The 14,346-nt window shown below is 39.4% G+C and overlaps 1 protein-coding gene across 2 annotated transcripts in view; it reads left to right on the forward strand.

Annotated features, from left to right (window-relative positions):
• Positions 1-12,467, forward strand: part of nbeal1 (neurobeachin-like 1) — a 128,806-nt gene extending 116,339 nt beyond the window's left edge. The window contains exons 47-53 of one of the 2 annotated variants that reach the window (XM_048599007.1): positions 213-385; positions 2,872-2,966; positions 4,210-4,326; positions 4,920-5,081; positions 6,144-6,292; positions 7,803-7,938; positions 8,774-12,467. In XM_048599007.1, the coding sequence (XP_048454964.1) occupies positions 213-385; positions 2,872-2,966; positions 4,210-4,326; positions 4,920-5,081; positions 6,144-6,292; positions 7,803-7,938; positions 8,774-8,878 (937 nt within the window). In that variant the 3' untranslated portion in view covers positions 8,879-12,467. Of the gene's footprint in view, positions 1-212; positions 386-2,871; positions 2,967-4,209; positions 4,327-4,919; positions 5,082-6,143; positions 6,293-7,802 lie in introns of both variants that reach the window. The other variant, XM_048599006.1, reaches the window with a different exon arrangement.
• The last annotated feature ends 1,879 nt before the right edge of the window (positions 12,468-14,346 follow it).

The following is a 14,346-nucleotide window of genomic DNA, read 5'->3' on the forward strand; positions in this document are numbered from 1 at the left end:
GCTGCTTGGCCTGCTGTGTTCATCCAGCTCTACACTTTGTTATCTCAGTTTCTCCAGCATCTGCAGTTCCTACTATCTCTGTGCAGATTTGTCTTGTTTGCTGACGAGATTTCAGCAATGAATGTTCATTGACTGTGATGATCTGTGTAGATATAAGCTATCAGTAGTTCAGCCATTTTTTAAAAGAACATTACTTTTGCGCATGTCTACAGAACACAGCGTTGCATCAATGGCCCTTTTACTCCTGGGCTGGAAGTGAACTCAAAACTGTTTGTGGTGTCACATGATGGGAAACTGCTCTTCAGCGCAGGGCACTGGGATAATAGCATTCGAGTGACCTCCATTGCAAAGGGCAAGCTTACTGGACAGCACATCAGACACATGGGTAAGTGATATCAACACAGCTGGTAACAAGGGATAGGCTTTTCCAGCTATACTGATGATGAACCCACAGATTCCCACTGCTACCTTCATCACCGCTTTGTCACACCCAAATTCCTGCAAGAACCCTATTCCATTCTCCTGGATTTGCCACCACATTAATTCTGAAATGCCACCTCTCGTACCAGCGCTTCCTTTTCCCTCAGCAAGGAATCGTCCCCAACCACTGTTGCTGCCAGGACCCTCGAAAGTGTCCATTCCCTTTCCCCTACTTCTGCTTGCACCCCTTCACTTCTTCCCAGAACCATGATAGGGTTCCCTTTTCCCTCAAATTCCATCCAACCAGACTCTTTATTCAACAAAGGGGAGGCAATCACCTAATGGTATTATCGCTGGACTGTTGATCCAGAGACCCAGCTAATGTTCTGGGGTTCCAGGTTCAAATCCTGCCACGGCAGATGTTGGAATTTTGAATTCAATAAATATCTGGAATTAAGAATCTAATGATGACTGTGAATCCAGTGTCAATTGTCAGAAAAACCCATCTGGTTCACTAATGCCCTTTAGGGAAGGAAACTGCCATCCTTATCTGGTTTAGCCTACATGTGACTCCAGACCCACAGCAACGTGGTTGACTGTTAACTGCCCGATGGGCATTAAATGCTGCCTAGGCAGTGATGCTCTCATCCCGTGAATGAATAAAGAAGCAAAAAAAACAAATCATGCCCTGCCATTTAGGTGCTACGATGGTGTATGTTAGACATATTCCTACAAAAAGCTAACTTTGTGGTCAGAGATTCCATAAAGTAACATTCAGACCACAAGTAAGTGCCAAGCGATGATCATCTCTGATTAGAGAGAACTTAACTGTTGCCCCTTGACTTTCAGTAGCTTTACCATTGCTGAATCTCCCGCTATCAACGTCTTGCCATTGAACTTGAGCGATCATATAAATACTGTGACTGTTAGAGGCTAGGAATTCTATTGCAAACAACTCACATCCTGTTTCTCCAAAGCCTGTCCACCATCTACAAGGCACAAGTCAGAAGTATCATAGAATCCCTACAGTGTGGAAAGAGTCCCTTCGGCCCAACAAGTCCACACCGAACCTCTCAGCATCCCACCCAGACCCATCCCACTATAACCCACCTAATCTACACCTCCCTGAACACTATGGGCAACTTAGCGTGGCCAATCCACCTAACCTGCACATCTTTGGACTGTGGGAGGAAACCGGAGCACCCGGAGGAAACCCACACAGACACGGGGAGAATGTGCAAACTCCACACAGACGGTCGCCCGAGGCTGGAATCGAACCCGGGTCCCTGGTGCTGTGAGGCAGCAGTGCTAACCACTGTGCCACCGTGCCTGCTTGATGGCATACGCCCCATTTGCCTGAATAAATGCAATCCTCAAGTAGTTTGACTCCATTCAGGACAAAGCAGAACGTCACAGTCTGCAAGTTCTCTTTCCAAGTTCACACCCGCCTGACTTTGAACTATATCATCATTCCTTTACTGTCGTGGGTCAAAATCCTGAAACTCCCTTCCTAACAGCATTGTGCATGTTCCTACACCAAAAAGATTACACCAGTTCAACAAGGCAACTCAGAATCACCTTCTTTAGCAAATTTAGAGGTGGTTACTAAATGCTGGCCTAGTCAGCGATACCCACTTCCCCTGAGTAAATAATAATGGGAAGTGGCATCGTGTGATGTGAGAGAATCTGAGAAATTATCATGAAACTGAAATAATGTAAGCAAGCTTAAAAACGTAAACCTTTTAATGTAGAGTTAGTGCATTATTGCTAGCAGTCTTCAAGAATTCTCAAAACAATTACAAGCCAACTGCACCTATAATATAATTTCCACTCCTTCTAGCACAATGTCACCATCAAACACATCTTCCCATTCCATTAAAACATGAGCATTAATGTCCAGTCAATCAAAGAGATTCTGGTGGGATAGGATTTATGGCAGGACTCACAGCAAATCTATCTTCCAGCAAACAAAATATATTTTAAAAATATCTTTACAAGCTATTGTAAACATAATCAATGAGAGGAAGTCTCCCACTAAAAGCCAAATTATATCCCTACTATATTACTAACTGATTATTTCTGCAGTAAATTGCAGAAATAGTTATACAAATTACATCCGTAAAGTCAGTCTAATCCACTTGCAGCAGAACAGGAATGATTCATGGCTACCTATACAATTGTCTCCATTCTGCCTGAGACTTGTACTGTTATAGCATACAGCTACCCTATTGTTTTACTGTATCATCCAGTTCACCATGAGCATTATCAGAGGTAATCTCCCAGTAAGGGATATATGTAGCAAAGCATGGACTGTGGTGGACAAAATAAATGATCAAAATAAATAAATAAATGATTAAACAAAATAAATGATCTTCCTGTAGTTCCAGAAGGCTTTAGACCCATTCATTCTTTACAGTTTGGGTGTCATCACATTTTCTGCTCTCATTTTAGACATTGTGACTTGCCTGGCAACTGATTACTGTGGAATCCATTTGATATCAGGGTCACGTGACACAACATGCATGATTTGGCAAATCTTGCAGCAGGTCTGTATTTATAGCTTTGTTTCCATTACATTTTGTAAACTGCAGCATTTTATAGCCTCATGGTATTTAGATAGTCTAAAAGTTAAACTACGTGAATCTGCTTACAATTGATCCAAATCAGCCCATACATTGAGAAGTATCACTGAGCTGCACACAAACCTTTCACCTCAGGTTTGTTGTAACAGTGTTATAGTTCTCGATGTTCAGGTTGACACAAGAATTCATATTGATCTGCAATAGTCCCATAGAACATTTATTTGAGGAACATCCTCGGTTTAAAGTTTTTGAGAAGATTTGTACCTCGGGTTGTGGATGAGGTTGTAGATTTGCTCGCCGAGCCAGTGTGCTTGAGTGCAGACGTTTCGTCACCCTGCTAGGTAACATCATCAGTGCGCCTTCAGTGAAGCGTTAGTGTTCTGTCCCACTTGTTATTTATATGCCTCGGTTTGCTGGGGTGGTTGGCATTACTTCCGGTTCTGTTTTTCAGTGGTTTGTATATTGGGTCCAGTTGGATCTTAGCAGAACTTCATCAGCAAACACATTGAACTGGACCCAATATACAAACCACTGAAAAACAGAACCTGAAGTAATACCAACCACTCCAGCAAATCAAAACATATAAATAACAAGGCTAGAACATCCTTGGTTCTATGTTTTAATAGATGGATGTCTAGTCTCAGTCACAAACAGATTAGCGGTGCTACATATTGCAAAGAGTGAGACATAACTATGAGACTGTGTTAATCATAGAATCAGCTCTGCTGTTCCTCAGCCAGCTGGGTAATATTTTGCTAATAATGCAATTCAGCAATATATATTTATGCTGAACTGGCGAATTCAACCAAGGCAATAGCAAGACCACAGATATTTGACTTTAATTCTCTTAGACTAGGATTTTGCCCTGAGTTGAAAGGCAAAGATTCGAGTCCTGTCCTGGAAACTTGAAGACAAATTATAGACTGATGCCCTAATGACAGCATTTATAATAAGGCCTAAATACAGATTATCTGGCCATTAGCACATTGTTGGTTGTGGGGCCTTATTGGCTGCCAAGTTTTCTAGATGACAATAGTCACTTTATGCTTCAAAAACGCTTCATTGTCTGACTGTGGGGCAACTTGAAGCCTCCTGAAGCACTGTATTAATTCAAGGCTTTCTGTTGTATTTGGCAGCAGGTTTATTCTTGTCTGTTTGCAAGCTGATATTCTTCACTGATGTGTCCTCAACTTACTTTTTGATTCAGGGAGGGATGGCTGTTGGTCTAGCCCAGAAGCCCATGCAGATACTATATGGGCATACTGAGGAGATAACGAGCCTGGCTATCAGTACAGAGCTGGACATGGCTGTTTCGGGCTCCAAGGTAAGATTCAGGAGTCCAGATAGTAATTGCTAATTGGTGAGATGGCCCCCAGTGCAGTCCAAAGGATTGATTCCACGTATTAATTCCTGGCTCCAAGTACTCACCCTGTTACACTTAGCGCTTATTAAAAAAAAAAAAATTCTTTCTGTTAAAATTCAAGTGATCAGGTTTCATCTAATTCATTTTATTGTCTTTCATCCACTTCAGATTCTTCCAAAAGTAAACAGTAAATGTATCAAAAAGGATTGACTGGGTCTTTTTTATTTCTTGAAAATGGAGCGCTGAGGGCAACCCAGTAACAGGTTGTTAAAATAACTTAAAGCTTTGATAGAATGGAAAGAGAAAAATGTTTACTCGTGTGGGGAAAATATCTAGAGGCCCTCAATCGATATCGCCAAGAAATCCAATCAGGAATTCTGAAGATTCTGGATAGCATATCTTAGGAGGGTAGTTGGTGGTTGTGTGTTGCCTTTTTATAGTTTACATCAGAGCCAGGTGAAGATTGTTATCTTGGTTTACAAGTTGATGTTGACCAGTTGATGAAGTCTAAATGACCAGACGGCTGTCCGATTCCCTTTGTGCGTCTCCTCTAGGATGGAACCGTGATCATTCATACCATTCGACGTGGGCAGTATATGAGGACACTTCAACCGCCCTGTGTGAGCTCACTCCCTCTCTCCATTCCCAATCTTTCCGTATCATTGGAGGGACACATCATTGTCAACGCTGTCATAGAGGGAAAATCAAATTTTAAGGTACAACATCAGTGACCATCTGTGTGGATTTACCGCCTTAAGTGAAATGTGAATGCGTAGCTGTAGCTTATGAAAATGTTATGAACTAACAACATGAACTGCTTGATGCACTTATAGAATTATGAATCCAATATTTTGCACCTTGTATGTCTGCTATAAGCATCCCAGCTGCAGTGACAGAGACCACAACAGGGTGGAGACTCCCTGCACCAACAGGCCCAGAAAGAAGGGGAGAAAGAATGAAATGGTATAACATGGATTTGAATAAATTGTGTGCCAGAGCAAAGGGGTAGCCTACCCTTTGGTTGCATACCTTGAGGCTCTTAAATTTCCAATCGATAACTCTGGTACAAAAAAAAATTCTAAAAGACGTCACAGACTTGGACTAATGAATCATTTAGTGTAATTAAATACAATTAAAGTTAATTTGAAGTACTGTGAACAATTTTAATCCCCTTATTTAAAAAAGATAGTATTTCATTAGAGGCAATTCAGAGAAGGTTTGCTAAGATGATCCCTTGTATGGAGGGATTGTCATATGAGCTAATGTTAAACAGGTTGGAAACCTACTCACTGGAATTTAGAAGAAAGTGAGGTGATCCCATTGAAACATTTAGGATTCGTAAGGGGCTTGACAGGATAAATGCCAGGAGACTCCTAATCCTGTTTCTAATGGTCTTAACTCTTTTCCACACTCTTCTCTTACTCCCAATCCTCCAAAATATTTTACAAACTAACTGTTCTATTGGAATTTGACATTTCCGTAGATGTTAAGTCCCTGGGGCTTTGCAGGCACAATAGCTTGAATCCTTGGTTGGAGTTTAGAACCCTCCCATGGGACATTTTTACAAAGTGTGTGAAAGAGCTTGCAGGAATAGCCTTGTCTACGCACAGATCCTGACTTCTCCTTCCCACCTTCAAACTCCTAAAATTTTGGACAGGAAAAGATTCCCAAACTGGCTGGATTATGGGAATACTAAAATCTAGTTAACTGTTTGTTGGAGAGCATTGAGCTGAGTCTCTCTCAGAACTACCATCCTCTTACCTTTTTGATTTTTGCAGGATAAGAATGCTCTACATCTGTATTCTGTGAATGGCAAACACTTGGCAAGTGAGACTCTAAAAGAACAAGTAACTGACCTGCTTGTCAGTGGCGAACGTATCATCCTCGGCAGCATGGAGGGATTTCTGTCTATACGGGATTTGTACAGGTGAGGTGATTATCAGTAAACACCAAGAGCCAGAAAATAAAATCAATCCCAGGCTTGACTTGGCCATATTGTTGCTGGAGAACTTGTATTACTAACAAAACCTAATTCTAAAAGTAGCCCTCTAATCTATGTGAGAGAGCAGCTTGTTTATGAATATTTTTTAATCTGCCACATGCAAAGCATGGCCACAATGGTTGACAGGAATTTCAGGCATTAAGGCTAGATCTCTTCTTGAACCAGGCAATAAAATTATTTTCATCAATGAATAACTTGATATTTTTTAAACACTTATTGCTCAGTTTACAAGTAAGTCAGGGTTTCTTGTGCACATGCTCAATTGTTTTATTCCTTGTTCATTTTACCTGACTAGTTTGCCTTTAGACATCCCTTTTACAACTGAGTTAAACGAACCATGTTATTTCTGTTCCATATACCCTCCAATCCCTGTTTCATTGAGAACAAGCTTAAATATCTTTGTTATTCTTAATACAGTTTGTTTATTTGTGAAGCATCTTCAGGCATAGTTTACTTTATATTAATGCAAGTTGTACAGTTAAAAGATGGTGCTTTGTTAACTTAATTGCAATCTAGTTTTAAGGTTGATGTAACACTGTGACCTACATTGTCCTCCTCCACCTAGTGTTTTGCAGGCTGCGCATCAGCACCTCCCAAACTATAACCTGGACCAGCTTGAGTGACGATGGCAGTGACACACTGTTACACTTAACTGGGGTAGTGTGCTGGAAATCAAACTTTGCAATTCCCAGAGTTGTCTCAAAGTTAAAAATGTTAATAAGTGTACAGAATTTTCCAATTAGCAGTCTTTCAGACCCAAGTTGAATAGTGTGTGGATCAGGTTTGTGTCCAGAAAAGGATTACTATTTGTTACAAATAAATAAATTCTAGCTGTAAGTAAACAATTATGAACCATCAGCGTAGAACTCTACAAGTTAAAACTCCACCTCCCCCTCCCCCACGCCCACCGCCCAAAACATGTGGGTTATGGGTGATTGAAAGACTGGAAAGGCAGTTCACCAGTCCCTAACCATGTTACTCAAATGACAACAGTAATGAAAAACAAGACAGAGATATACGTCAAAAACATTTTAGAGGTTTTTACAAAAATGTTAACTGATAATTTCTCATAGTACAATGTCAATAACAGTTTATAAAAACGTAATAAGTAACTTAATTACCATTAAAGTGTGCTTGATCGATCAAGTTCAGGAGTCACACGAGTCCTTAATTTGCCCCACACAGCTTGAAGCTGTAGCCTGCAAAAGTCTCCTTTAACCAACACACTTTCTGAAAAAAAACCATTTCCTGGTCGCAATTACAGTTTATTGTAAGCCCTCACTGCAGAGTTTGAAATTACTTAATTGACTGGAAAGTACTCAGCACATCTAGAAGTCATGAAGGTGCTATATTGGTGCCCGTTTTTTTCGATATCTCTTTTTAATAGCAGTAACTGAACTTGAAGAGCTAACATTTCTGAAACATTTCATTTCAGTCTGAAGCTTAGTGCAACTCCGCTAGCAATGAGATTGCCAATTCACTGTGTGTCCATCACCAAGGAGAACAGCCACATCCTAGTGGGACTGGAGGACGGCAAACTAATCATTGTCGGCGTGGGCAAGCCAGCTGAGGTAAAGTCCACAGTTCTGAACTACATCTACAAGACGGTGGAGAGCTCCCACCTGCCTTTTCTATCGCAGCTGAACCTAAAGTCACCCAGCCAGCACTTGGAACAATGCAACAGGTTTCAGTTCCCAGAGTCGAGCAAGGAGTCAGAAAAGTAACAGTAGGAATAGACGGGGTGACCAAGGGCAGGAGTGGTTCCATATTCTGGCTGCCCTTTTGAATGATGCTGCACCCTTTCAGGAAGGAAAAGAAAGGAATAATGTTGAAGGAACAGGAGGATGTAAAGTATCGACAGGGACTGACGAGAAGAACCAGGAAGAGGAAGGGAAGGTGTCATTCCTGTAAAGAGTTGGATAATCCAGAATTTAGTAATATTTATTGCTATGATTACCAAAATTAATAAATCCAATTATCTGACGATTGTCATTTCAGAAGTGGCAACCGTTCTTATTGTGTCTCTTCAGGACCCATGAAGAAATGTGCATGTCCTAACTCTGAAAGGAGGCAGTTAAATGTTAATCCCTGCAAAACATATGTGTTTAAAAAGCTGCTTTAAAAACAGAAGCAAAATTTTTTTGGATTTCAGGATGTTCACTTTTTCCATTATCATCATCCAACTGAGTCCTTCGCTGGTTCGTTCTCGTCACTTCCCTTGCGTGATGGCAATAAACCTTTTCATTTTTTTAAAAAGATAGAACATTGGTTTACCTTGTGTGGAGGTTACTCACCTTGAACAAGGAATGCTGGAGACACTTATTTTGAGGTCTCAGTTTACTGGCTCCTTCATACTGGTGACCTTTTTCCCTCTATTTCTGCTTTTTCTCTTCCTTCCACAAATAGATGCGATCAGGGCAACTTTCCAGGAAGCTCTGGGGTTCCAGCAAGCGTCTGAACCAGATCTCGTCTGGAGAAACTGAATACAATCCCCAAAGCGAGCTGAAGTGATGAGGTCAAATCACCGGAAGGAACAAAAATCCTGTGGCTTCCTGTCTGCTGTTACTGATCATTTCTGTTTTCCCTGATCTCCATCTGATTCTCAGCCAAATGAGACTATGCAACAAATCAGCGTGTCCATTTCTGATCATGTAGCACAGATTTCATTTTGATGAACCTTCCTCTGTCTCCTGTTACAGATAGTAATGGAGCTCACCCACTTCTACTCTTTAAAAAAGAAAATCCTGATGCTTCTGTGCAAGGAAGACAGTCTGTTTACTTTTTTTAAAAGGCATTTTTTCTTAAAGGATCTTAGCGCTGGCAGATGTCTTTTAAAAAAAAAAAAAAACTTCCTCCCTTTGGCATTTTAAAACACTTAATAGGATCACTTAAGAATGAAGTTGGTTTGCAATGCAAGTGCCAAGGCCACAAAATCTCACTGTCATAGTAGCCAGTGCTGAAATGGAGAGCTAATCTCATCAGGATCTCTCTGGAACAGAATCGATGTGATGCTCCAGCTATTTACGTACCTGTGAGGAAAAATCTTGCAGCTGGAGACAGTCTCCTAATCTTGCTGCCTGGTGTCCTTTTTTTTTGAAAGCTCAAAAGATCATGGTTACTGTCATCTTATTGCTCAGTACATTGACTGTCAACCAAGACAGCGGACGTAGTATTCCTTTCCAAAAATACTTCCAATGTGATTGATAAACTGGCATTGTTGGAATGATTTTGTCTTTGTAACATACCCCTACCCATCTTTCTTAGCCTCACAAAGCTTTCTTTAAATCATTATTCGATCGGTTTCACGATAATCAAGCACAATACTTCATGATGATATGAATTGCTCACTTGTGTCCATCAGTACTATTGCACAAACTTAAATGTGTTAGCCTCTATTTCCCAGACGTACTGTTCTTCTGTGTGCACTTTATATTGTAAACATAATTTATGGAATCAGAATTATTTTTATTTAACGTTTTCTTCCAAATTGTTACTTTGCCTGAAGTGTAAACCACTTTGTAGCTGCTAGCAGAAAGGACCCATGCAGGATTTAATTATGTCTAATCCCTCACCAACCCCTGCAACCTGGCTTACCTCTTGTTAAGGAGCAGGGGATAGAATACTGAATTATGGAGGTGTTGGCTTGCTCCTGCTCCGTTAACTACAGTGGTGATGGGAGAAGGAAGTGAAAGAGAGAGAGAGAGGGAGGAGCAGTGTTGGAATTGGAAGTACAGATGTCCCATCTCAGAACTTCATCATGAGCTGCACATTCACAGGCATATGGCACTACATTGGCACAAAATGCCATATGGTGTAGAGGATGGCATAGTGGCATTAGGCATAATGTGTGACCACCGTTGTCTTGTGCCATTAGCTTTGAGGATGTTTTCTGCTGGTCACAATATCATGAGTACGAGAGATTGGACAGGTAGAATTGTGTAAGGCACCTCTACCATTTACAGCCGGGAGAGGTTGTGTTGGAGGGAGAGCAAAACTGAATAATGATTTTTTTTTTTTAAATGTCACATCAATCAAGGTATACCATAGTCGCTTCCTGACATGTATTGGCCAACAAATTACAAAGAATATATTGGTTTTGTTTGGTGGTGGGAACAATCTGACCTTATTTTCTTCTGAGCATTGGCAAATTCAGAAGGTGAACAAGATGTTTAAAATGGAACAGAGTTAAGAAGAACTTAAGTAAAACCATACGGTCACAGTTATTAAAAAGTAAAAGCATCGTGCATTAGGCAAATCTGATTTCTGTTATTTAGAGTAACCTTTCGGAGGATTCAGGTTTGTCATTTTACAGGGAACACAATTATCACTTTCTATTCTGAATCAAATGCAGCTTCAGCTAAAGAGCGCTGGTAAGTGAAGCTAAATTCTTGATGCAAAATTCATTGCACACAAGTGTTTGCATACGATTATGTTTGTAGAGCTGACATTTTATTAAAGGAATGAATAGAAAGATGCTTCCGATCAGATGCGTGACTCGTAGTTTTGATTCATTAAACACCAGAAGGAAACTTATCCAAGATATAGAACCACCTTTCACTTTCAGTTTGCCTTTGCATTTACTTAATTATAGCGTATAAAAATGAGAAACTTTGATCATGTAGCAGCATTTTCATGAAAAACATTGCAAACTCTCACTTCATAGTGACTCAGGAGCTAACCCTGTTGGTTAGGCTGAGATGCCAAGTGGCATTAATAAACAAATATGAATACATTTCGTTTATCTGACCAGCTATATTTTATCTTGTTTTAAGTGACCAGGAAAAGCATTTTCCTATTTTATGAATGTGAAAATGGGCTTTAAGGAGATTCCTAATCTGAATACCTGCCATGTACTGTTGGGTTGGGTTGTCGTAATTGGCCTCAGATATTGTCAGGAGTTACACCGTGTTCTGAGGGGTAGGTTATTGTGGCGTTGTCACGAGATGCAGATATGAGAAAGAGAGGTTGCTGTTGAGCAAGATAGATTTATCTAGGGATAAGTGCACACCTCATTCACCACATGCTGCACTGAAAAGTCTCTTACTGCAGCTGAAATAGTGACATTAATGTTAACCTCACGAGGTTAGAAGCTACAACGTGATTGGAGTACTTAGTTGTCAGTGAGTTCAAGTTTGCATACTTGATGTAGCTAAGGAACTGGGTCAAACCAAGCTTTGCAGCTGTTAGGATATCAAGTAGTCATGCTAATTTTATTGTATGGCAACAGCACAGAGAAGTAAAAGACTCTATGTTGAACTCAGTTCACTCTACCGTATTTTCTGAATGCAGATTAAATTGGCAACTTGGATCTAATATTTAACTGTGTTTGCATAAAGATTGGTGCAAAGCTAACCTGAGCCTCCATGTGGCACCAGTAATTTACTATTCAAAATAGGATTCCCGTAAATTGTAACGTGCAAGCATTATTTGATCATAGTATATCATTGTATTTTAAGAATTAAAGTAACACAAATAAGTTGAGCAAAATATTCAAACTTCTATAGATTTTCCAATAACTGCTTTGACATTTCACTTCACAAATGGTTTTTCATGTATATTTCATTTTGGGAAATGTTTTATGCCAATGGAGTGTTTCAATGCTTCAAAAGAGTCTCTTGATTTTTAATCTGATTTGTGAAAGTGTACTGTGTATAATATTGTTATTATTCTGTGCTTTTTGAAGAAAAAAATCTCCATCTACCATATGTTTCCAGCCACATTTTGTGCAGTGCCCAGGAGGTGAAAGCTTCTACCTTGTATTTCAGATTGACTTGTAAGTTAACAACACACTTCTGTGCTTGTATATTTAATTTTTTTATATATGTATAATGTGTTTGTTGAAGGTGTCCTTTTTTGCACTTTTCAGGTACTGCAGATTGTAAAATTTAAAGCTCTGATGTACACATTATCTGTACATAACAAATTTATCAAATTAGCTTTGTATACAGAACCAATAGGACTAAAGGCAATAAAGGTGGGATTATAAGGGGTGGGGTGTTTGTGTTTTGTGCAGATGTTAACCGTAAGGACTGTTGCAGAATTTTTGCACCAAAATAATGAAGAATTTTAAAAATAAAGTGTCTTCATTTCAAAAATTAAATTTTCAGTGATGTGCCCACTGACTTTTCTTACAAGCAGACGAGATTGGAGTGACATTGGAGTTGAAAGATAAACTAGCCTCTCCACATAGTTTGACTAGCAACACAAATGCATTGGTGTTGAAATAACAATTTAAAAATAAAAATTTAGGCTGTTTAGGTTTCTCGTTTATTATCAGATCAAAGTCCAGAACTTCCTCGGCTGCATTGTGCTGAATGGATTGAACTCTTCTATTCCTAACTGCGTTATCAATCCTGAGCTTGCAAACAATAAATCATCAAAGTGATGGAACTGTCTGTACATAATATTCTGGTCATATCATTTCAGCTGATGTCTTAGATGAATGATTTAAGCCCAGGCTACATTGTTCATTAAATATTTGCTTTGAATGTAGCTTAATAATTTTTTCTATTCTTTTTCCATGATACTAGCAAGTTTGGTTCCATTTTGCCATCTGGGATCTGGTCCTCTTGTCCAATGTGCTAATTCTCTCTTCTCTCAGCTCTTTACCACTTGTAATCTTTGTAAAGCCTCCCTCCAATCAGTGGAAAACTTGCAGACCTAACTATTGTCAATGAGTTGCCTTAATTTGTGGTTTGGATAAACCTAGAATCTTCACATTAAGTTGCAAAATTGCTTTGTTTTGAAGCCACTACATAAGCTTTTGAAGTCTGGCATCCCTTTTTGTATATGACTGTCTCTCTGCTCCTTCATGTTTGTGAAGATTTTGAAAGTTATTGGGATATTGGTAAACCATTTAATTCTGTCGCCGCAATTCTTGCAAAGAACATGGTGAAGTTTCTTCAATCAAGTAAGACATGCATCTCCGTTCAAACAACCCTATATCTCATCTGTACAAAGATACTTCATACTTACACAACACAAGAATGTTAGCTTTTGTCACTTTTATATAACTGTTAACATTGTCATGTTATTGTCATGCCCTTTCTGAACGTATATTACAACACTGTATTGGAACATTAACATGCTACACGTGCTGAGAATAGCATCCACACATCATCTCCTTTGCTGTCTGTTTTATGAATCCATCTGCAAGAATTAAAAATTTAAAAATAAGAGGTGATCTGTTCTCCACCTTTAAAGTACTGTAAAGCCAACAAGATGGGACAGTTCTGGATTGAGTTTAAAGAATAAAGTCGGGTAGATGCAAGGGTTGTCAGTGGGATAGCATTCCAGTGGTAGTGACCAGCTTTTAGACTTAAAGTAGCCATGGAAAGGATCAAGATGACTGGATTAAAAAAAAGTTGTCAATTTACAAATGCCAATTTCACTCAGCTGCATTGAGCAACAGTGAACCGAAGCCAACTACTTCAATATAAATCAGTGTCTGAACAGACTCATTGAGGCCAAAACAATTATGTTCACACAAATTTACAACCCCTTGGATATTGAGGAACACAAAAGATGATATAAGGCAAAATTAAAAGTGAAGTTGCTGTCAGATGTTGAGCACTCAATGTACTTTAGAATGGAGAAAGTACAGGGGCAGAATTCAAAAAGAAATTAAGGAAAGCAAAGAGATTACGTGAAGAAATGCTAGTAAATGAAATCCAGGAAAATCCAAAGATATGTAATGGAAGAGATTTAGCAACTAAACGTAGGAAATCTAGAAGCAGAAGACAGAAGCTGATTCCTGATGAATACTTTGTGTCAGTTTACAAATGAGCTGGTTGATATTAGCTAAGGATTGTGAAATAGGATCTATTTTGCTTCTTTTTGTTTACCTGATGAAAAGCTATTAAATATTGGTGTTAAAAGAGATTCGTGTGCCCTTGTTCATAAACCACAAAGTAAGTGTGTTAGTACAGCCAGCAATGACGAAGGCAAGTGATGTATTGGTCTTTTTGGAGGCCAACAGT

This window comes from Rhincodon typus, chromosome 7 (genome assembly GCF_021869965.1).
Source record: "Rhincodon typus isolate 14 chromosome 7, sRhiTyp1.1, whole genome shotgun sequence".
Lineage (NCBI taxonomy): Eukaryota > Metazoa > Chordata > Chondrichthyes > Orectolobiformes > Rhincodontidae > Rhincodon > Rhincodon typus.